The sequence below is a fragment of the Tamandua tetradactyla genome, chromosome 9 (assembly GCF_023851605.1).
Source record: "Tamandua tetradactyla isolate mTamTet1 chromosome 9, mTamTet1.pri, whole genome shotgun sequence".
NCBI classification, from domain to species: domain Eukaryota; kingdom Metazoa; phylum Chordata; class Mammalia; order Pilosa; family Myrmecophagidae; genus Tamandua; species Tamandua tetradactyla.
Genome location: NC_135335.1, coordinates 13590318 through 13613840, shown reverse-complemented (window position 1 = coordinate 13613840; position 23523 = coordinate 13590318). Strand labels below are relative to the sequence as shown.

The 23523-nt window shown below is 59.1% G+C and overlaps 1 protein-coding gene across 4 annotated transcripts in view; it reads right to left on the bottom strand.

Annotated features, from left to right (window-relative positions):
• Nucleotides 1–846: 846 nt before the first annotated feature.
• SYT7 (synaptotagmin 7) overlaps nucleotides 847–23523 on the bottom strand; it is a 58696-nt gene continuing 36019 nt past the window's right edge. For 2 of the 4 annotated variants that reach the window (XM_077116023.1, XM_077116019.1), the window contains 8 exons: nucleotides 21932–22249; nucleotides 17998–18120; nucleotides 13231–13366; nucleotides 9975–10245; nucleotides 6827–6996; nucleotides 6272–6386; nucleotides 5939–6138; nucleotides 847–3175 (listed from right to left, as the gene is read on the bottom strand). In XM_077116023.1, the coding sequence (XP_076972138.1) occupies nucleotides 3071–3175; nucleotides 5939–6138; nucleotides 6272–6386; nucleotides 6827–6996; nucleotides 9975–10245; nucleotides 13231–13366; nucleotides 17998–18120; nucleotides 21932–22249 (1438 nt within the window). In that variant the 3' untranslated portion in view covers nucleotides 847–3070. The remainder of the gene's footprint in view (nucleotides 3176–5938; nucleotides 6139–6271; nucleotides 6387–6826; nucleotides 6997–9974; nucleotides 10246–13230; nucleotides 13367–17997; nucleotides 18121–21931; nucleotides 22250–23523) is intronic. The other 2 variants (XM_077116020.1, XM_077116021.1) reach the window with 1 other exon arrangement.

The following is a 23523-nucleotide window of genomic DNA, read 5'->3' as shown; positions in this document are numbered from 1 at the left end:
GCTGCAAATATTTGTGTATGTGTGTGATAGTGGGTTTTTGTCTTTTTTTTTTCTTTTTTTATAAAACACTTGCGCTTAAGGACTCAAACACAATACAAACAACACCCACTGATCCCCACCCCTTTGTCCCCAGCTGAGCTGGGGGGTTCTGGGGACCCCTGGCTTTTTTTTTTTTTTTTTAAATGTGTCTGGCTGTTTTCCTTGTCCCTTCCCTGGCGTCTGATGCCGGTGGGCGGGTGCGGGGTCCTGGGGCAGGTGGAATTTGTACAGCAGGTCTACGGGGACATGGTCACAAGAAAAGATACCTGAACAAGGGAGCGACTATGTCTCGGGCGCCCACGAAAACGGCAGGTGACGCTCATGAAGGGATCTGAACACAGTGGATTAAGAGACATGTGGGCCCGCGGGTGGCCTCGGCTTGTCCCCGGGGGGGGGGGGGGGCCCTGTTGGGGAGGGGCGGGTGGGCCTTGCTCTCAGCTGCGGTAGTAATACTTTGCTCGCAGGTAGCACCTCCAGAGTCTTCCTGCCGCGACCCCCCAGGTCAGGTGAGGGCGGCCTCACAACCTCCCCTATGAGGTAGGTGAAGTATTATTACCATCATTTTACAGATGGGGAAACTGAGGCCCAAGGGGGTGTGTGGGTGACTTGCCCGAGATCCTGGGATGGTGGCAGGGCTCCGGTGCCCCCCCTTCTCCAGTTCCCCCCCCCATGCCCTGCTCTTTCCTGTCGCCCAAGACCTCCCCCCTCACCCCGCCCGCCCTCCTCATCCTCCCCTTGCTGCCTGTCTTCTCCACCCCCCGCTGCAGGTGGTACTCGGGGGACCCCCCCCCCCCCCCCGTCCTCCTGCCCAGGTCGGGTCACCGAGGCTCCCCGGGTGGGGTCTGCCTGGGAACCGACAGCTCAGAGATGCTCTCTGCATGTGATTGGCTGAGAGCTGCATGGGCGGGGCTCCGGCGCCCCCGCCCATTCGGCCCGATTTGGTTGGATCCCCCGAGGGCTCTCCAGCTGTGGGCGGGCCAGGGTTACCCCACCCACTCACCCCGGGGTGGAAACTGAGGCGGATCCGAGGCAAGGATGGAGAATGACAGATGCCCTGAGCCTCTCGGGCCTCCGGACAGCGCCCTCTCCTCGCCTCCGCCCAGCGCCCGGGCAGACCCCATTTTAAGCAAAGCTACAATATAGAAAGTCTGGATTTACAAGGAATGCGGGTGACTATTTGCTTTACGTTAGCGTTCTTCACTCTACAGAACGGGTCACCGACTACGTATGATATTCCTTCAGGTCCCTGGGGCCGGGGTATGAGCTTCGATTGCAGAGTTTTTTGAGATGGGCAAAGAAGGTGACCCAAGCACTGCCTAGAGCAGAATGCTCAGCTCAAGGGGCAGCCTACTGCAAGGAAATGGTTCTGTAATGCCCATGCTTTTACCGTCCTGGGGATTTGGGGACCCTTTCCAGGGTGCCCCCCCCCCCTTTTTTTAGGGGGTGTGCCCTGTGGCCCGAGATGACCGCCACGGACTTGTGGTGTCCAGGTGCCACCTGGCGGTCATGGTGGGAACTGCAGACCCGGGCTCGCGCGGACCCCAGGGTGTGCAGCGCTGTTCCCAGCTCAGTCTCGTAGTAATACAAAGCTTCTTTGCATGGGGCAATCTCAGATCGCAGAATCCTGGAATATTCCCTGCCTCCTGGCTTCGCTCTCCCTGGCTATGCTCTCCCTGGCTATGAGTGGCAGGGCTGGAAAGAGCTGTTCTGAGGGGAGTGGAAGGGAAGGGCAAGGAGGTTGTCTTGGGGAGGCGCTGGAGGATGGAAGGGGACGCCTATGAACAGTGGTGGGTGAGAATGGGGGGAGTGGGGGATAGGGGTCTGCCCAGACGGGGGGAGGGGGAGGAGGAAGGAGAAGGGAGCTAGAAAGCATGGAAGAAGCTGGAAAAGCATGGAAAATATTGCCAACGTGGCTGAGATATGCGCTCTGGGAGAGCGGGAAGGGGGGTGTGCTTGGAATGAGTTTTAGGGAAGAAAGCCTGGAGGGGGGGAGGAGGGCTGGCTTGGGGCTAGGACCCCTGAGAAGGAAGGGAGAAGTGAGTCCTGGTAGAATTCCGTGCACACAGTAGGTGCCTTAAAAGTGTGAACCAATGATAAAGAGATGAAATAGCTTGGGGAAGGAGCTGCTGGGGGACTTTCAGCAGAGGGGGCACGGAGGGATGGAAAGGACAGCAGGAGGCAGCCCAGTTCTCAGCCCAGCTCCAGGATTTGACCCTCTTTTCCACCCCACCCATCCCCCATCCCCTGCCCCACTCACCCCTTCCCTGCCTCTCCTCTCCCACCACCTAGCCCTGGGGCATTGAGCTCTCCCAGCCCCATTGCACCTTCCAGAAACCCCACCCTCTCTGCGGTCTTAAAGCACGGCCAGCCCCGGGGGACAGGGAGCAGGGGGCTCCCTACAAGCACACACACAGACACACAGACACACACACACACACACACACACACACACACGGGTGGACACGACACAGGTACACAGGGCTGCGGCTCCACAATCCAGGAGCTATTTATACTATCCTCAGCATTCAGGGCCCAGCCGGCACCTGAACCTGCCCTGGGGACGGACTTCTCCTGGCCTGGCCAGGGCCAAACGCCTCGGCCTCCCCTCTCCTGGGCTGGGGAGGGGGCGGCCTGACTCCACTCCAGGCACTGCCTCAAAGAAAACGGCGGGCCGTGCCCACCTGGCGGGCCTCTGGAGGGATCTGCCCACCTGCCTGGGGCCAGCCTGGCTCGCGCGCCCCTCCCCCCCGACTTCTTCAGTATCAGCAAGTCAAGAACGAAAGGGGTAAAGCAGGAAAATGGCTCCCAGAGCCCCTCCCCCCAGAGCTGGACCGGTGGGGGTGGGTGGGGCTGGTACTTCCTAGAAACGGGCCGACTGAGTCTTGGGACCACCCCCCTCCCTGGCTTACCCTCAGGGACCTCCCATCACGCATGACTTAGGGGGGGTGGCCAGGCCGGGCATTGTGCATAAAATGGTGAGGGCAGGGTGGGGACCTGGGCCCTTGGCCCCCTGGGCCTCCCCCGGCCCCACTTAAGCCTTCAGCTGGTGCCACTGGGCCACAGGCTGCCGGGGCCGGGCAATCATGTCCTTCCAATGCTTCACCTCCCCAGGCCCGCTTTTCCAGGACAGGTAGATCTGGGGAGAAAAAGGGAGAGGACAGCATTGGCAGCATCGGTTTATGAAGCAGTACCCCCGACCCGCCACCAGGGGGAGACACCCTAGCCTGTGATCCTGGGACCCTCCAGCTCTGCCCCGGGAATGTGCCTGCTGGACACTGCCTAAATCTCTCCCCTGAATTACTCCGACCCCGTCCACTGCTTGGACACTGCCCTCATGCCCGGCCCTGAGCTCGGTGCTTTGATAACACGTTTACCACTGGGTCTTTACTTGTGAGATAGGTATGTAGTTATCCCCATTTTGCAGGTGGGGGAACTGAGGGGCTGAGACTTAGGAGACTCTGCCCATAACTGATACCAGGCACAACCGGATTTCAGTACAGGTCTTTGTGGGGCTCTCCACCGCCAAGCCCAGGGCCTGGGCTTTTGCGTTAGGGACGTCACAGCCTGGTAGAACTGCTCCTGGAGGTCCCTAAGTACCCCCCCCCCAGTCCCCCCATGGTTGGTAGGTGGTTAAGAGTACAGGTGTTGGGGGCCAAAGAGGGGTAACCCAGATTGGGGGGCGTTCTGCAGGACCCCTGCCCTCCAGTGCTCCCCCCAGACTATCAGAATCATGCAAAACAAGGAAAGGCTGGGAAACGGCCACAGAGTAGAGGAGACGGGGCAGGTGTGACAATTAAATACAGCGTGGGTCCCCGGACCGGGGCTTGGAACAGAAAGGACATGAGTGGAAAAGCAAATCTGGAATTTTAGGTCATAGTAATGTGTCTACATCAGCATCTCAATGTCACATGAAGACGATGGTGGGGGAAACTGAGCTAGAAGGACGTGGAATTCTCTTAACTACCTTTGTAACTTTTCTGGAAATCTAAAATTATTCCCCCAATAAAATAAAAGAGCAAAAAAAAAAAAAAAAAAAAAGAGAGAGTAGGGGCAAGCCCAGCTCTGTCACACACTAATGGAGTGGTCTCTCTTAGCCTTGATGCCTCCTTTGTAAAATGGGGTGCTGCTAGCACTTGCCTCATGGACAGGTACGTGCAGGTGGGGGACACAGGCTGGCCTGCTGGCCACCCCACATGGTGAGCTCTCTCAGTCGGTGGCTGTGGCCCTCTGAGGCTGCTTGATGGTGCACCTCTAACCAGGCCCTAGAGCCCTAGGGCCTCAGTGTGCCCACCCAGCTCTGAGACTGGCCAACATTTGCAACCTCAGCTCTGCCACCTGCTGCTTGCAGCCTTGGGTGCTGCTGGGCAGACAGCAGCTTCCTGGCTTCCAGGGACTGAGCTGGGGCTAGGGGTCGGGTGGGTTCAGAGCTTCTCCAGATCCCTAAGCTACCCAGCCAAAGTGGGAACAAATCCACTCTTGCTTCAGTCCAGCCAATGGAAGGTAGGAGCTTTCCATAAGGAGCTATAACTGGCACCTAAGGAAACCCAACCCTAACAGGCAAGGGTAAGAAGAACTCGGAAGTATGCTCGTTACTTGCTCTTGACTTCAGTTTGTGAAGGGGGCCCAGGAGGCCCCAAGCCCTTCCAAAAGCACAGGCTCCTGCTGGAGTATGGGGGCTGCAGTCCTGGGGGGCCTGTCCCACCTGTGTCCACTGTCTGGGCCACACTCAGTGGCAGGCAGGCTGCCTGCCTTTCCCCCGTAATTGGGTTCACTTGTCCAAGGGATGCCTCCAGCTCGGCCCCATTTCCTGTCGGTGCCCTGGTGACTCCTTTCTGTCTCCCCCCAGTAAAGGGCAGTGACCCATGTCTTCCCCTACTTGCTTCTGGAAGCCCCCGCCCTGCCTGCTCCACCCCTCTGATTCCCTGCACCGCACCTTGTCAAACCACCATGTCTAGAGTGGACATAGGAGCCCTTAGCAGGAACATTTAAAAAATAACCTTTATTATAATAGTGGCCAACACATTAATTCCAGGGCCTATGCAAAGCACTTCACGTGAGTTTTCTTATTCCGTCATCCCTAAACCCTGTGACTGATGTCTAGCTTATTCTCCTTTCAAGAGGAAGAAACAAAGCTCAGAGTTATAGCTGCTAAGAGGCAGGGCTGGATCCGAACCCAGGCAGTCTGACTCCCAAGCCTGCACTCTTAACACTAAGCCATTAACACAGGAAATGGATGTTTCAAAGTAGAAAAGTGGAAGGGTTTATATCACAGAATCACACCCTGGAAAAACTCAGGACCAGGCATGGTTTTCTTCTTTCTTTTAGTTGAAATGTACTAAGTAAAGCCACTTTCCACAAAGGGAACTTTCAAGGGTCTCCAACAATTCTTACATCACCCTGTAATGTTCTGTAGGGTCGGTATTAGTAGCTCCGTTTTAGAGACAAAAGCTCAGAGAGGCGGAGTGCCTTGCCCAAGGTCACACAGCACCCAGTGTAATGCCAGGTGAAGTGGGAACAGAAGTCAGGTCCTTAGAGTCTACTGCAGCTCTTGATGCTGCACCACCTGGCTGGCCTTCTGCAGTCTAGACCCTAGGTGACACTGCTCTGAGGTCTTTGTCCTGTTCTGGAGTCTTGTCTAGAAAACCTTCTTTTGGAGATCTATGCCACTTCTCTCTCCCACTTCCTTCTTTCCCTGGCTTTCCGAAGCTCACTGACCCACAGGAGGGCCCAGAAGGAAGGAATCTCAGGGGAGAATCACATCCAATCCCTCACTTTCCAGGCGAGGGAAAGGAGACCCAGAGAGGGGAGAGGATGAGCCTGGGGTCTCAGTGGACCAGGTCTGCACTCCTAATCCCATTGCGGGGCACCCCTGGGCATGGCTCCACCTGCCTGGCCCTACCTTGCCAATGACGTCGTTGCGGCTGAGCTTGTCCTTGTCCATGACAGTGATGATGATGGTCGTCTCCCTCAGCTTCTCCGTGGGGATATCGAAGGCGAAGGACTCATTGAAGATAGGGTTCAAGTTTCTCTTCATTGTCACCGTCTTCTTTTTCTCCACCCGCTTGTCCTTGTACATCAGCCACACCTTCACGTAGGGGTCTGGCCGGGGCGGGGGGGGGGCAGGGTCAGAGGGGCAGGGGGAGGGCCCCCAGCCCTTCCACGTCGGAAGCGGGTCATGTCCCCAGAAGGTCCCCCCAGCCCGCCTGCCCTTGGCCAGGAGGGGTCCCAGCACCTGAGGTCCCCCCGATGTCCATGGCTTTGAGGTTTCGGGCTTTGATGATGTTCACGATGATGGAGTTGGCAGAGGGGTTGTAGCAGAGAGACAAGAGCAGCTCCCCTCGGCTCCCCTGGTGGGGCAACAGGAGGGTGAGGCAGGGCCATGGAGAGGGGTCTGGGGACTTGGAGCGGGGAGCAGAAGCTGGAGAGCTCTCTGGCTGGCCCTGGCCCTGGCGCCCTCTGTCACCTCCTGTACATCTGTCTCCAGGTGACCATCTCCTCCCCTGGCAGGTCTGTGCGCGCCCCACCCCACCCCCAGCATGCACCCCACCCCCTGCAACACCTGCTCTTTGAGCAGAGCCCCGCTTCTTTAGTCCAGCTCGTCTCCCCAAGGGCTGAGCACCAGTCTGCAGGTTAGCTAGCAGGAGCCCCACTCCATCGGGGGTCCGGCCACCTGCACCCCACCTCCACCCCTCCTGGACATCCCCCTGCTTTCCAAGGCTGAGAAGGGCCTGGGGCCAGATCCACCAGCCCCGCCCCGCCAGGAGCTCACAGAGGGAGGGGGGCTTACACTCCCATCGCTGCATGGCTTCAGATCCTTCCAGAAAGTCTGCATCTGGGTCAGGTCCACCTTGTTGAGGGGGATGGACACCTCCCCGATGGGGTCGTTGCGGCTGAAGCGGTCGTAGTCCAGGACCTGGAGATACAGCACCCTCTGTACCACCTTCTCGTAGGGAAAACCTGGGGGCAGGGGAAGATCAGCGCAGGTGAAGAGCAGGACCGAGTGGGCTTCAGGGGGCCCCAGGAAAGGCTAGGTGCTTGGGCAGGACAGCGGCCCCCCCCCCAACCCGGGCACAGCCAGACAACAACTGGCATTGGAGAGTTAGCAAGAGCTGTCATCATCTCATTTGCCTTTCTCAACAATTCCCCGAGGTGGGTGGCATCTTGCCCATTTCATGGATGAGGAAACTGAGGCTCCGATGGCCTAAATTACTTGCCCGGAGTCCCATAGGAATAGAAATGGGACTCAAACTCCATCTCATTCGTTCATTTATTCACTCATTCATCATGTCTCCAACTTGTAGCTAGGAAGCAGCCCCGCTGCTCTCTGGGCAGCTTTGCTCAATCGTCCTGAGACAAGCCTGGGCACATGGCTCTGCCTAAGATGGGCAAGGCTGCCCAAAAGCAAGCCCCACGGGGTTTCAGGGGAAGCATCCAGGAGAGGGAAATGGCAAAGGTACAGAAATAGGAGCAGACACATGTCTTGTGACTCCCTTCCCTCTGGACCTCCGTCCAAGGCATCAGCCAGTCCTGTCGGTCCTTCCTCCTGCAGCTGTCCCCACATCCACTGCCACTTCCCTCATCTAAGCCACCAGCACCTCTTGCCTGGACCATCGCAACAGCCTGCTAACCATCCTCCCTGCTCCACGCTTTTCTCCTAGAGTCCATTCTCAATACAGCCACCAGAGTGATCTTTTAAAAATAGAAATCGCATCATGATCCCGTTCGGCTTAAAGCCTTTCAATGGTTTCCCAGTGCACTCAGAATAAAAGCCGTGAACCCTATCTTGGCTTCAAGTCCTTTCACAACCTGGCTTGCTGTTCTCTCCCTGCTCATCTTGTGACCACTGGGCTCCCGCCACTTGGCCTCCTTTCTGGCCCTTTGTACCCTGACTTTTCCTGCCTTGAGGCTTGGCACAGGTTGGCCACCCACTACGTGGCTTATTCTTCATCTTTCAGGTCTCGGCATTCATCCTTGACACCCCAGACGGGGACAGGTCCCCTGCTGCACAGTTTTAGCACTTGCCCTTCGCAGCATGTATCCAAGCTGTAATAAAGGCTTAGCCACCTGCTTCCTCGATTACTCTCTGTCTCTCCCACTAGGCTAAGATTTCCAAGAGGGCTCCTGGTCACCAACCGCTGATCCCAGCATCTGACCCCATCTCTGGCATGTAGTAGGTACCCCAGAGATGTTTGTTGAGTGAATAATTAATTGAAAGAAACACCAAATGATCCATTGGAGCGGTGGGAGTGTGCCAAACAAAGGAGCCTGGATGGCACGGGAGCCAGGGAGCCACTTGACTTTGGGAGGCTTTATCAGATGGGGGTAAGGTGGGATCTGGAGGGCCTGGAACAGAGTGTGAGAAGGGAGGAGAAGGACATGCCTCAGCCCAACGAGTGGAGAAAGGAGAGGAAGAGAAGGGAGAGGAAGAGAAGGGAAGGGCTTTGGAGGATTCAGCACCTTCAGCTTGGAGACTCTGGAAGCATGGAGTAGCCTCTGACAGAAGCAGGAAAGCACGAAGAAGAAACATGACATTCTTCCAGCCCCCATCCCTCTGGCATCTGAATTCCTTTAGGGTCCCTTTCCTCATATTGAAGGGGACTGTATGTTGGTTAAATTGGAGTGCCCTGGGGGCCCAGCCCAGGTGACCTTTGGCAGTTATTTAGGTAAAATAAATTAGTCTCTTGGGCAAAAAGAAGAGGCAGTGCCTATCCGGCACTCCTACTCATCCATCAGAACCCATCCTGAATGGCCCTTCTTCTGGGAAATGTTCTTCAGTACCACCCAGGGAGCTGGGTACATGTTTGTGGAAGGAACTGTGGATTGGGGCTCTGCCACCTTGACCCACCAACTGACTACATATACCCTGGAGTCTCTTGCTGGTGGCGCCATCTCTAAACTGGCCTCTATGCTGTCTTGGGGAGGTGGGGGTCCAAAAACACACAAGCACCCACTAGCTCACCCTCAATGGCTGTCACTTTGGAGAACAGGTGCCGAGTGGCTGAGACACCAGATGGGGAAGAGTCTCTAGTGTGCACACTGATGTGTTCTGGGGAGACAGAGTTCTGGGATGTTGGAGTCAAAGGGATTTAATCTCCCTGTTTGAGCCAGCTGTCAGGGAAGGGCTATGGAAAGGGTGGGGTCCAGGCACTCAAAAGGCCTGGGACAGACATGTCATCTTACTCAAGCCAGGCTGGGAAATCATTTCCTGATAACACATCCAGCTTTCTGGTTACCTTGAATCCTCAGAGACAAGAGACAAAGAGCAGGCTTTCAAAAAGGGACCAGAGCTTGTTCTGTCTCTGGAGAGGCCAGCCCCATGCAGGCGGCAGAGAATGGCAAGTTGACAAACGGCTATAAAGTATATTCTGGGTGTGTTTACTATTTACTAATTTGTTGAATCCTCACTATTACTTTTTCTGTTTTACAGAGGAGAAAACCAGGGCACCGAGAGGCTTGGGTGGGCCATAGCCTGCGCTGTTTAATTGCAACACAATGGTGACTCTGAGGGGCTCCTCCCCTGGACTTTGTGGGTACCTCCCTTTCTCCCTGCCTCTTCAGGATGAGTTCTGTGTCTGGGTTGAAATCCCAGGCCATGGCCCGGCTTTCCTGCTTAGCATCTGGCTGTGATGCCAGCACCTGAGACCTGATCCTCAGCTAGATACAAAATACATCAGGTTAACCGGGCCAGGACATCTGTGCGTGCGGGCGTGTGCAAGGACATGTGGACACGTGCCTCTGCACCTGTGCATGCATGCCGGCGTGCACGTCTATTACATGCCCGCATGTGTCAGTGCATATGTGTGCTTGTGTCTTTGTGTGCCTTCGGGTGCGCGTACCCATGCGCTTGTGCATGTGGTCACGGGTGAACACGTGTGCCATGTGCAGCTGGGTGGGGGTGGGGGTGGGGGTGGGGGGGCGGGCAGCACCCGTCTCACCTTCAAAGAGGAAGGTCTCGTTCCAGTGGGGGTTCAGGTTCTTCCGCTTCACCTTGGTCTCCAGCTTGTGCTTCTTGTCTGGCAGCAGGTAGATCTTGACGAAGGGGTCGCTGGTCCCGCTGAAGTCCTTGGCCGGCAGCTCCTGGGCCTTCATGATCTTCACGGTGAGCGTGGACTCCTGGAAGTTGTAGCCGACGCTGAACTGGATCCGGCCCAGGTTCTCTCGGCTGCAGCCCTCGTGGGCCTCGTCCTCCTCCGAGCCTGGGGAGAGCTGGGGGTGGGAGGGGAGATGCCAGCACCATTGTGGAGGGTGTGGCTTCCCCAGAGTTTCCCATCTAGCCCAGTGCAGGGCTGGTCCAGCTGTGGAGAGCCGGCCTCTCTCTCTCGTCACAACGGGGCCCAATCTACATGCTGGTGAGAAGACTGGGGACCAGTCCACCCCCTTTCTGATGCCCAGGGTGCATGAGGCCCACTCCCAGTCTCTCCTTGCAGTCCCAGCCTGGCAGGCCTCCCTGCGAAATGCACCAACACAAAAAACCTGGGCCGCAAAATAGATGAGGGACTTGTTCACATCTCAAAAGCGTTTACCTCGATACTTCTTTGGGGTGTGACTGCCTGGGGTGCCAAGGCCGATGTGAGTTACCAAATGCGATGGGCAAGTTTTCAGGAGCAGTGTCTGTTTAGTATCAGGCAGAATCATCTGGGGCACTGACGGGCACAGAGCCCCTGGCCCCACCTCCAGAGAGCCTGATATGATTGGGCTGGGGTGGGGCCTGGGCATCAGCATTCTTTACAAAGTGACTCCAAAGGAGGACCCCCCTGGGGGAGAACCCCTGGGTTGTGAGGTCGCACCTGCTCTCAGGTCCTTTCTCTGAGGGGTGGGTACGAGGTGGGGGGGGGGGGGGCCCAAGGCTGAACACATAGGAAGTAAGGGGGGTGATTCTCTCCAGTGACTAAGTTGTAGACTGCATTCCCCAGCCTCCTGGGCCCTGTCATTCACACCACAGAGGTGGTCCCAAGCTCTGAAACAGGAATGCTAAGAATGTATAACGTGAGCCTTCTTATTGCCCACAGCCAGGCCAGGTACTTATCATCTCCCTCTAACCAAGGAGACTGGCCCAGAGAGGTTAAGTCACAGGTCCAAGGTTGCACAGCCAGTACGGGGGGGGGGGGGGGGGGCCCTTCCCCCAACCTCTGCTCAGGCCAGCCCCACTCCCTTTGAACCTCACTTTCTGCATTTGCACAATGGGGACCATAGGAACTTCCCTGTGGGGTTTCTAGAAGGGTTAAATGGGCTCAGGCCCTTCCCTGTTCTGTCGCCTGGCCCCTGCCAGTACTGGCTGTGGGACCGACATCCCGGGGCACGGCTTGAGTAGGCAAATTCCACGTGCCCCTGCCTGTTTCTTCTAAAGCTGGGGTGGGGTCCCAAGAAGACCCACCTGAGGGTCCCTCTGGTCACCTCCCAAACAGGCTGAGCCTGGGGGTTGGAAGCCAGGCCTGGGTTGGGCCAGGGGGAAGGGGCAGCGGTTTTGGGGCCACCCCAGCCTCCTTAGGCACAGTCACAGCCTTGAGCCCTCATTAACCAGCTAGGGCAGCTCAGAGAGCCGTCCCCATGGCACCTTGGGGCCTGGCCACCCCCACCGTAGCCTGGAAAGAGATGCTGCCTGAGGCCCTGCTCCTGAAGGCAGCGTCCAGAAGCATCCCAGCCAGCCCCTGGTGGCCGGGGTGGGGCTGTCGTCTGGCCTCCCTCCTCTATGAAACCCCCTCCCCTCAGTTCCTCCCTCTGGTCACTAACTGGGGATGCCCAACTCCTGTCCCATAGCCCCCCAGCTTCTGACAGCCCAGGGCCTGGAGTTCACAGGTATGAGCTGAAGTCACGGCTTGGCCCGGCTTGGACATAGGGCCGAGGAATTAGGCTCTGCCGGGAGCGTCCGCTGAGCGGGAGAGACGGAAGTGGTGGTCCTTAGGCCCCTCCCTGGAGGCAGCAAGGAACAGGCAAGCTGGCTGGGACAGGGCCGTGGCTTCTGGGAACCTGGCTCCCAGGAAGCTGTGACCATTTAGGAGGCTGGGCGGAGAGGCTGGGAGACTGTGGCAATGGTGGGGCTGGAGGTGAGTATGGCTGAGGCTGACCCCGGGGCTGGGGGGAGATGGCACGGAGGCAATGGAGGGCCAGGCAGCCTGCGGGGTGGGACAGAAGGGGAGAGGTGGGGAGGTCCCAAGGAGACCAGAACTGGGATGGGAAAGCCCAATCTCGAATCCAGGAGGAATGCAGATTCTTAGACCTCACGAAGGCCTGCAGACTTAGAATCTACGTTTTAATAAGATCCCCAGGTGACTCGTGTGTACACGAAAATGGGAGACGCTCTGGGCAGGGATGCATGGTGAGAGCTGGCAGAAGAGAGAGGTTTGCCTGCTCTGAGGGCCTGGGGCCCGTGAGCAAGGACACGGAATCGAATGCCAGGCTGGTGAGGACCTGGGGGCCCACCAAGCCAAGCCCAGCCCCTCTACAGGAGCACAGGGTCGAGTCCCGGGAGGGAAATGACTTGTTCCAGGTCATGTCAGGTGGGAGGGGGGCGTGTTTCCAACCTTACCCTCTCCCAAAGCCTCCCTGGGATTTCTGAGCTGCCAGACTTTTAACTGATATCAGAGTGCTGGCTATTCTCTCACTGCCCCATCTGGATGTCCTCTCCCTGGGACCGCCCTGGCCCCCCAGGGCTGTTTGGAAAGTACCCAGGAGGCAACGGCTACGACTCACCTCCGCCTCAAGGGGGCGCCATGCAAAGCCACGCCCACTCTGCCCAGGTGAAAAAAACACCTGAACTGGGATCCCAAGGGACCAGAGGCTTCAGGTGGGGTGGGGTATGGAGGTGAGCCTCCAGCACAGCTGCCCCTCAGAGGGGTCAGGCCCAGTGGGCCCCCTTCCCACCCCGGAAATGGGTCTGGGGGTGGTCGCAGGTTTGGGGAAGCCAGATCCACTCCTGCCTCCAGGTCCGGGGACGTGCCCCAAGGAAGGGGATCCTTTCTGTCCCCCAAACTCTCCATGTCAGCCTTTCCTGCTTGGATGAGGCGTACGTTCCCTTAGGCTCCTTCTCACGGCAGAAAAGGAGGGAAGGCGGGTGGGCGTCGGCGTTCTCACTTGACAAATGGAGCCATTGAGGCCCGGAGGGGTGGGAGAGCTGGGCAAAGAGCCCCAGATCGGCGGACCCCCCCTCTCCACCCCCATACACACCCGCTCCCCTGCTGGGCCCCTTCTCACCATGAGCATCTCGCTGGTGAGGGAGTTGACGAGGTCAGAGACAGAGGAGCGGGGCTCAGTCCGGCTGTCAGACTCATCGTGGGGCGTCTGGCCGGGCACCGGTGCTGTGTTCACTGCCTTCCCTCCTGCAGGCAACCTGGGGTCGGGGGGGGCAGCGGGGCGGGAGTGGGGGAGGGTGTCCAAATGAGCGCGGGCGGGGGGTGGCCGCGGCCCCAGGGGCCTGGGTGGCGGCAGGGCCCTCTCTGGGGGCCCGAGGGGCAGCCACCCCCTGCGGGCTGGCAGAAGTTATGCCCTGTCGTCCGGGAGGCCCAGCACTGACCCCCTCGTCTCGGCCCCTGGTGTGACTCTGGCTTAACCGCTCCTGTGGGCTCTGCTTTGGCGGGTGCTCCCACGCCTCTGGCACCCCAGACAAGCGCCCCCCCCCCCCACGCTCTCCAGTCACTGGCTTGGCATGGTGGTCTCTGAGCATGCCTCCTCTTTCCACCAGACCCCCCCACCCCTGACCCTGCTCCCCCTCCCCAGCTGGAGGCTGGGTGACAAGTCAAGTCATTTCTCGGTATCATCACCCTCTGCAAATGCACCCGAGTGTTTGGCCTCGGGAGGCCCCCTCCCGTGTTTGCTCAGGCTCAGCCAGAGCCTGGGGACCCGTCCCACCCATCAGACATGAGACAGATGAGGCAGGGTGGGGGCCGCGCTCCACACAGCTGTGTCCACTAGGACTCTCTACCATGTCTAATGCAACAGCCACCAGCCACACAGGGCTACTGAGCCCTTGATGTGTGGCTAGGGTGACCGAGCAATGAATTTTTAATTTAACTTAATGCACAGGAAGCCACACGATGGGTGAGACAAGCCCAGGTTAACCTTTGCTCCCCTGTCCCCACCCCGGCCGGGGCGGATCTGACAGCTCCACGCCAGGCCCCATCTGCTCCAAGCCGTGCCTAGGGCGCCAGGCTCTCTGGCTCAGGGGCTGGGTGGTGAGTCTGGGGCTCTGCTCAGCCGAGATTTGGTGTGGGGGACACTGAGAACCTGCCCAGGGACCAGGCTGGAACGTCCCGCGGGAAGGAGAGCTGGGGGCGGGCGGTATGAGGCTTGGACAAACAGAAGAGCTGCTTCAGCACCCGAGCTGCACACTCAAGGCTGGACACAAGCCACGGCCCTCGCCAGCACAGACAGACAGACAGACACACGCACGGGTGCATGCCAGGCTCTGGCGGGGAGACACCGGGCTTCCAAACAGCAGGTCTGCACACACACACACACAGGCACTCACAAGGGGTCTCTGTGTCACAGACGTCCAGGAGACTGGAGCAAGGCGAGTCAACCAGGGCAGCTGCGATGACACACACACAGACACACACAGCCATGGGCACACTTAGATCCGGGGAGGAGATGCAGTGGGGAAACCCCGGCATGCCACACAGAGTGCATGTGATTCGGGACCAAGGGAAACAGGGAGAAGCAGGAAGCGGCTTCAGGGACAGATGCGCTGAGGGTCAGACGCACGAGACACCTGCTGTGAAAACCCGGTCGCCTTACGGACGCCGCCACGCCCCCAGCCCGCCCAGGGGACACACCAGGCATCCCCTCCTGGCGGCGTCACCACGTGCGCCCAGGTGCCCGCGCGGCCACATACACGGGGACACACGTGGACACGTGCTCACGCAGACGGACGAGGGGAGGGAGAGGAGACTGAAATAGCTGGAGAGGTAAAGTCAGGTTAAAAATAGAGCGGGAGAGGAGGAGAGAGTGACTGCTGAAGGTATGAAAAACTCGAGTTATTTTGGCCACGCCACAGCGTCAGCACAGCTGCAAAGCAGCCCCGGAAAAAAGGGTCAGCGCCACTGAAGCTGTCAGAGGCATGGGACAGAGAGCCAGACGACAGGAACAGAGAGAGAGAGAGGCAGAGGGAGAGGCCAAGGGGCCCCGTCACCGGCCCGGGGACCACCCTGTGAGGAGCAGATGGAAGGAAAGAGAGAGAGAGAGAGAGAGAGGCCAAGAAAGGTTAGTCAGAGACAAGTGGAGGCAGTTGCCGGGGTGGGCAAGGAGGGACGAGGCGGCCGAAGGGAGAGGCAGAGAGGAGGCGGGGAACACACATGAGACAGAAGTGGAGAGCAATGGGGGGGGGCCTGGTCCCCGCCCCGCCCCCCATGGGTGGGGGTGGGGCCACGGTGGAAGCCATTTGGATCCCAAGGCGCGATGGTGACAGGGATGGCTGAGGCGGTATGGCTGGGTGGGTACAGTGGCGTAGGTGCAGTGGAATGGACGTGGCAGATGTGGGAGCCTGAATCACCTCGGCCTCCCCCCACCTCCTGGGTCCCTGAGCATCCTGAAGGCTGGACATGGAGTCGTGTGTGTGTGTGTGTGTGTGCGTGTGTGTGTTTGTGTGTGTGTCAGGGATTGGGGTTTCCAAAATTCCTGGGGGTGGGGAGGTAGTGACCCTCCTATCTCCCTACTGGTTCGCTGGACATGCTCCCACCTTGCTTGGAAACTCATGGAACCCTGCTGTCTCCTGGAGTTCACAAGCCTGTGGCTAGCAGACTGAAGTGGCCCGATGTCCTCCCTGACCCCAGCTAAGGGCCCTACTCCAGACGCACCTGGCCCACGGGACAGCCAGATGGGGAAGGGTGCCTTGGGCGGGGAGCCGAAGGGCAGACCCTGGTCTGGCAGGGGAAGCCAAGGAGGAAGGGACAGCTGATCCAAGCCCACCACGAACCCCAGGTTCGGGAGTCCAGGAGCCTGCAGGCGTGGTGGGCTCAGGTGCCCAGTGCCCTGTGGGTGGTGCCATGCAAACCCTGGTGTGGGCAGAGTCTGCTGGGAGGGAAGCACTCGGATCTGGGCACCCCTGGGGCGGTGAACCCCGGGAAACACCCCCAAAGGCAGTGAGGCGCGAGTTTCCAGGATGGGGTGGGCGTGAGCAGGTGGCGATGGCATGAATCCACTGGGAAAGTGAGGGCGGGTGGAGGCAAGAGCCCTCCGCCTCTGCCTCTATGCCCACCTTTCCCGGGATGGAAGGGGACAAGCTGATGTCATGATCAGAAGGGACGGGTGTGTTAAAATATGAAGTGAGACCTAAGTGGCAAGGAGGTAAAAATAGGCCGTGGGTGAAAATGGAGCCGGTTAATTAACACATGGATGGAGTGAAATCCAGTTTCCAGCCTGCATCTGCTCCCTCACGCTTCACACCTGTCCCCGGCCAGACTCTTGGCAGGCTGAAGCTCCTGCACCCTCTCACCTGTGGGCCTCTGGGCCGCCACCCAGCTTGGAGGTTCCTGCCTAGGCAGCTGTGTCCCCTGCAGGTCCTAGCGGGTTGGGGTGGCAGACTGGACACGGGTTTGGGGCTGGACACCGTGTGTGCCAGTGAGTGGAAAACCAGTCCCACTCTTCTGTCGGGCTCCCTGGGGGCCTCTGGCTTTGCCCGTCATAGACACGCAACTGTGGCTCAGGATGGGAAGGAGAGAGAGGGTTGGTCTCCAGAAGCCACTGGAAGGAGAGGCAAGCCCGCTGTCCAGCTCTCAGCCTCGTGCCTTCCCGAAACCACGGGGCCCTGGCAGCCACTCTGGACCATCCCTTCCTGCCCCTAAAAGGCCTTTCGAGGAGCTTCAGGGTCACCCGTCCAAACCCAGTCCCTGCCTGCCTGGCTCACACGATCTGACAAAGTGCCCACACCCAAGGGTCTGTCATCCTCCTTAGAAGTTCAGCATGTCAGAGCTGGAAGGGATTTTCCTTAGAGGTCACCCTGTCCACCGCCTTCATCTAACAGATGAAGAAGCACAGACCCAGGAGGGGCTGTGACATGCCCAAGGGTGCAAGGCGAGAAGCCAGAAGGGGAGTGCCCCGGCTGCCAGGTCACCAGCTTCCCTGTAGGCCTGAGCCGGTCAACAAGACCTGACCTGAGGCCGGGCAGGGGGAAGTCGGCCGGACCTCAGGGGCCCCGCTGGGGTGGGAAGCCCAGGCCTGCTTTTGGGGATTCCCTGGGCCCTGCACCCCTTCCCTTTCTGCATGAGGAACGGACCACCCCCTCCCCAACACAGGGACACCTGGAAATGCTTCCCTGAACCGAGGGCCGAGACCATGGGAGTGGAGACGCCCGACTGAAATGCAGGGAGCTGAAACGTGCAGCCCTGCGGCTGCGGCCCCCGCCTCTTCCTGGGAACCTCTGCCACCGCCCACCCCACCCCCAGCCCCCCTTTCTGCTATCCTCAGGCTCAGGGGCTTGCTTTTGGACCCTGGCACCAGGTCTCTCCAGCGACACCCCAGCCCCTGTCCCCCACCCCCCAGGGGCTCCCTTTCCATCAGCTGAGCAGCTGGGGCATGCCCAGCAGTGGGAGTGAGGCCAGCTCCCCAACGGGGCCTCTTGGCAAGAGGGGTGGGGGGCGGTTGAGGTGGTGGTGGGGGGATAAGGGAGAACAGGCTGGCACCTCCACTCTAACATCCCCTCCCCCCTCGCCCTCCCCCCAACCTCCAGAGAAACAGGGATTTCTGGGACGGGGGTGGGGGGAGTTGGGGAGGGGGCAGAGATGAATGATGGAGAGGGCAGCAGAGAACAGCCAAGCGGGAAGATGGGGACAGAAAAGGCTGCCCTTGCTCTCGGGCGAGGGGCAAGCATGCCCGGGGAGCAGGCTTGATCCAGAATGGTCCCAGGATGGCCAGCGGTGGCCTCTGACCCGGGGGATGCCACCGAGGTAGGGGGCGGGTCTGGGGACATTCCCCCCCCCATCTCCTCTGCCGCCGCCGCCTCCGCAGGCCCTCACCCCAGGCTCGTACCTCTTGTCCCCCTGAGCGCTCGGGTCCTGCTGGGTTCCTGGGTTTTGCAGGTCAGGGATATTGGCAAAGTCATCCTGCTCCGAAAGCCCTAAGACCAGAGATAGCACCACCATCCGGCCCTCCCTGCCCGGCAGAGGAGGTCCCCGGGGGGGCGGGGGGGGCGGGGGTGGAGGGGGAGAAGGAGAGACAGACAGAGACAAGGAGAAAGAAGAAAAGAGCTGTAAGAAACTGGCCCTGCAAGAGAGAAACCAAACCGCAGTCAACAGTGGTAGGGTGGGGGGCGGGGGCGGGAGATGGCCGCAGCCCCAGAGACCCCTGCGCGTCTGTCTGTGTCTCAGGCAAGTGCCGGGTTCTCTGGAGAGAAATGGGGAAGGGGCTGGGTGGAGGCCTGGGGTGCGGGATGGAGTCTGGCTGGGATGGTCCCAAGGGACCTGTGGGGATGGGAGCCCAGATTCTAGGACATGGCCTATCTCCAAAGGCTAATTTCATCGCCGTCTGCACGAAGGAGATTCCTGCCCTGGACACTCCAGGCTGCTGGGAAAAGCCAGCGGGGTTTCTGGGGGGCCCTCCTGAAGGCAGGTTTGAGCTCCTGGGTGGGAGGTTCCCAGGCAGAAATGCAGTGGGCACTGGGCCCCAAGCTTATGGAAGCTTGCCATAAAGACATCTCTACGTGGCGTCAGCCAAACGTCCTCGATGCCAACAGGGAGAATCGGCCCATCCGAGGAGAATGGACGCCTCTGCCATACTGGGCCTCCTCAAGTGAACGCTTTTGGGTCCAGTTCCAGGGTCTTTCCATTGGAAAAGCAGTCCAGAAGGTACCAGGGTCTTGGGACAAGCAGGTCTGCAGAAGGCTGGGCCGGGCTGCAGGTAGCCTGTGACCGCAGGAGGAAGTTGTGGGGGCAGCTGGAGATGGCCTGATCTTGCAGAGGCCTGGTCATGGCAAAGAATCCATGGGTGGGCCGCAGTGTGAGGTCAGAGGTCAAGGTGTGACACCTCTAGCCTGGGGCACTCTAAGAGGACCACTGGGCAGTCACCCCGGGGGACTTAGTAGGGTCACTGCACTTTCCAGGGAGGTAAAGGAAGCATCAGTGGCTCACGTGTCCTTGAGACCACTGGCCCCTTGGGCATTTTCTGGTTGCTCGTGGAGTTCATTGGGCGTTGCATTTCACAGCAGAACCGAAGTAGAGGGGTTCGCAGGTGGTGCAGGCATGAAAGCTTACCTTGACAAGGGCCAAAGGAGAGGTAGGAAGGCTAATGGAAAGTTCTGGAGAGGAGGGAATCCTGGCTCAGGAATCCAACCACTGCAAGCGTTGTCAAGGAAGGCCAGGTTTAGAGGGGAAGCGTTTGCCATCATTATTTCCCAGAGAGGCCGGCAAACAGGCAACTCAAACAGGTGACACATGGCATCGGAGGGGAGGAATGGGGACTGAGGCGTCTCAGGAGACAAGAGATGCCAGCAGGGAAGGGCGCAAGGAGGATGCTGAGAGGATGCCTTGCCCTCTTCGGTCATGGCACAGGCCTGGGCAGCATCTAACTTCCAGGCAGCAACTGTCCCCTTTCTCAGGACAAATCCTTGTTTTCTTTGTCCCCTGCCCACTGGCGCTCTTTTAGAGTTGGTAAAATTCCATTTGGCTGCTTGGGAGCTAGTTGAGCTGGGGGAAGGTGAACCCAACAAAACAACATGTTTTTCTCTGGTTAATGCATTTTTTTCAGATATTCCTTTTGCTTTTGCTTTAAAAAAAAAAAAACAAAAAACAAAAAACTGGCTCCTCGGCAGATATACCTGATTTGTCATTCTTTCAATACTGTAGGTCCCAAGGCCAAGAATGAGGGGCAGGAAGGAAGAGTTAGGGGAGAAGCTGTCGGTGGTGGAATCCAGTCAGTAGAAGGAAAGAGAGGGTGGGGGACACCCTCCACCCCCCGGACAGCCCTCTCCCCCTGACTCAAAAGCACAGGAAGCTAAAGTATAAGGCAGGCGTTGGCAAACAACAGTCCCTGGCCTGTTTCTTTGTAATGCCACCAGATAACTGTGGTTTTTATATTCTTAAAGCATTGCTTAAAGAAAAGAACACGTGATAGAGACCACATGTGTATTGCAGAGCCTGAAATATTTATGATCTGGCTCTTTCCAGAAAAAGTTTGCCAATCCCTGCTGCAAGGGACTACAAGTGGGGGGCTGGGGTGAGCTCTGGGAGGGGACCAGCAGGGGACCCAAAAGCCGTGGGTGGGGAGAAGTGTTGATCAAGTCAGGACAGGTGGAGAGGCTATGGGTACAGGCTCTCTACCCATCAAAAACTGGTTGCCTAGGGAGGCAGCTCGGGAAGGGGAGAGTTGGTACGCAGAGCCCCACCGCTGCTGCCTTCTGTTTTCCCTCTGAACTTACAGAGGCCCATGCCCCAGTCTGGCAGCTGCCAGGACATAAACAGCGGTGATGGCTGTGGAAAGAGCAACCCGGGGTCAGGATGAGCAGAAGGATGCAGGAATCCCAATCGTTTCTCAGTTCTGCTCAAGCCACAGCAAAACCAATTCCCTCTACTCTCTAGACCTGTGCCGTTGCCCCAGCATCTGTAACCCAAACAAACCAGCTTCCCAAAGCCTGCTCTGCTGGGCATCTTGTCTCACGCAGATGTCCGTCCGGCTGGATTCCCGAGGGCCCCTGGGTGGGGTAGCGTCCCAGTAGGTGCACTGTCCAGACCTCCAGGGAGATGGCATTGTCCTGCTGAGCCCAGACCACAGGCCATTTGCACGGGCATGGGAAAGTGGCATGGAAGGCCTCTTGCATTGGGGTCCTTTTCCCAGGGCCAACGCTCCAGTCTGTCCGGGAAGCTCTTGCTGGGGTCTCAGCCAGAGGGGCAGGATGCACCGAGGGGCCTGCTGGCCTTCAGAGTCCCCACGTCTAATCAATGAGCTGGCCTTGGCCTTGGTTTTGGCGTTCCCCTTCCTCTTCCCGGGGTTAGTGGGCTGGAGTCCTGCTCTGTGAAAAGGTCTCCCAGGGAAGACCTGGCAATGGGAACATTCCCCAGAGCCTGGAAGGAAGGTCATGTTTAGGCCAGAGCAGGCAGGTGATATTGGGGAAACCACAGTCCAGGCTGCCCTGGACTCTGATATGAGTGCAAATGACCGGAGGTCCATCTGGGGAGGGGGCTAATGGGTAAGAGGTGGAGCAAATGGCTGGGGGTTGGAGGCCAAGGTCAGCCACTGCTGGCTCACCCTTATTTTTCAGCCCTGTGCCCTGGAAAGAAGGCTCTGATTCAGAACCAACGTTTTCTAAAGCTTTGGGGGGAACCTGCCAGGTTTGTCGCCAGGGGAGGGGTTATTACGGGGAAGAAGCAGCCATGGGGAGCCAAGGAAGGAGCCGGAGGGCAGGTGGATACCGAAGGTCAGAGAGACAGAGGACAGGATGGATGGGAGGGAAGAGGCACGGAGCAGGGGTGGGGGGTGGGAAGGTGTGCAGAGTCTAATTACAGGGAAGAAGCAAACTGGAGGGAGGAGGGCAGGGCTGGGGAGACTGAGAAGGGATTGCAGGAAAAGGACAGGGTCCACACAGGGAGGGTGGCAAGAGGTCGCAGGAGGGAGGGAGCAGAGGGCAAGGCTGGCCGGACCAGAAGGAGGAGCCAAATCTTGGTGGGGGGACCTCGAACAGCATCCTCTAGTGTCTCCCTTGACCTTATGGGTGGGGCAGAGGGGGAGCTTCTCTGAGCCCCCCAGGGAGACACCAAAAGGGGGTCTGGGATCCTCAGAAGGGGTGGCTCAGATACAGACCCTTCCACGGTGGTGGGGGAGGCTTTGGTCAAGAGCCACAAGGAGAGGCTGGGGAGGGGCCGACTGAGTGCACTGGGCGCCCCTGCTGGGGGAGGGGGGAGTGGAGGGACCAGAGGGGGAGGGGAGGGGAGGGGGAGGGGGTAGGGCCAGCCCACTCTGGGGGAGGACTTACAGGAAGGATTTCATGTCCAAGCCTCGGTTTCGAATCTGCCCCACCACATGGTCCCAGCTGCCCGGGTTGGAGCGGCTGCGGCTGCCGGCCGCCCGGTACTTGGAGCCGGCCGAGGCGCCCTGGCGAGCCTGGCCCCGGCCGGAGGCCCGGGGGTTGGTGCCGGGCGCCGAGGCCGCGTGAGCCTGCAGCTGGCCCAGGCTCTGGCTGGTGGTGGGCTGGTTGGGTGGCCGGCCCCGCTGGTGCTGGCTCAGCGGCTGCTGCAGGCTCTGCTGCCGCATCAGGGTGCAGGGTCGCTGGCATTTCGGCTCTCCCGTGGAGCTGGGGATAGACTCAAGGGTAGTGGCCGTGGACAGGGTGGAGTCCTCGAAACTTTTGGGGGGTGGGGAGGGGGGGCGGAGGAAAGGAGAGAAAGGAGAAGCAGGTGAAGGGCTCACAGTGGAGAAGAAAGCAGCCGAGGGGCCAGGTCATAGGAGGCCCTGGGGCAAGGCTGGACCTCGCCAGGCCTCCATCGCCGTGGTTGCCGCTGCTGCCGTCGCCGCCCGGTGCTGCCGAGGAGGCCGCGTGGCCACCCTGAGCTCCCTCCCACCCCAGGCCAGCTCCACCCGCCACCCCCTCCGGCACCCTCCGGCTCATGCCCTCCTGCCTGAACCTCTGCTGTCTGCAGGGGCCCGGCCACGGCTGCGTGGTGAAGGTGGGTCCCGGGAAGCCAGCGATTCTTATACTTTGTCCACAGAGGGAAGGAGACAGACAGGCCAGCCTCAGGGTCAGGCTTCCGGCATGGATCCCCGTCCCCCAATTCAGGCTTTTGCGTCTGAGGCCCCAACATCCTCTTCTGGTACCCGGGAATGACTTCCGTCGGAGGAGGGGGCGATTTCTCTCCCCAGAGACGGACCTTGCTAAGGAAAGCCAAGGGGACCCCGTCTCATGGGCCCGCTAGCATCTCTGGAAAACGCTGGTTTAGTGGGGCAGGGGCAGACAGGAAATAGACAGGGCTCATCGGAGGCAGCATGGGGGCACACAGACCTGGGTCCAAACGCTTACTAACTGTGGGACTGGAGAAGTTATTCCACCTCTCTTGGCCTCAGTTTTCTCATCTGTTGAATGGGGATATAAATGATCCCTGCGCTGCCTCCGTTACAGGGTTGCTGCCCTCAGGACCAGCAACTGAGTTCAGGCATGGGGGAGTGTTATGTCAATAAAAGTACCCCATGCCAGGAGAAGGGAGGCAGAAGGAGTCAGGGTCACTGACTTCTCCCGTGGGATTCTGCCGGCTTTGTCCCCTGGCCTGAAATTTCTCAGGCAGAGCCAGAGTCTTGGCTGGACAGCTTTGGGCCCCTTCTCATCTCTGGACCCCAGAGGCTCCTTCCTGCCTCTTCCTCCTCCTTCTGTCCCTTCCCTCCATGTCCCTCTCCAATGGTCTAGGGCAGGGGTTGGCAAACTATGGCCTGGGGGCCAGATGTGGTCCCCACCGCCTGTTTATGTAAATAAAGCATTATTGGGACACAGCCACTGCCATCAGTTTACATATGGTCCGTGACTGCTTACCTGCTACAACACAGGCTTGATTAATAGCTGTGAGAGAGACCACAGAG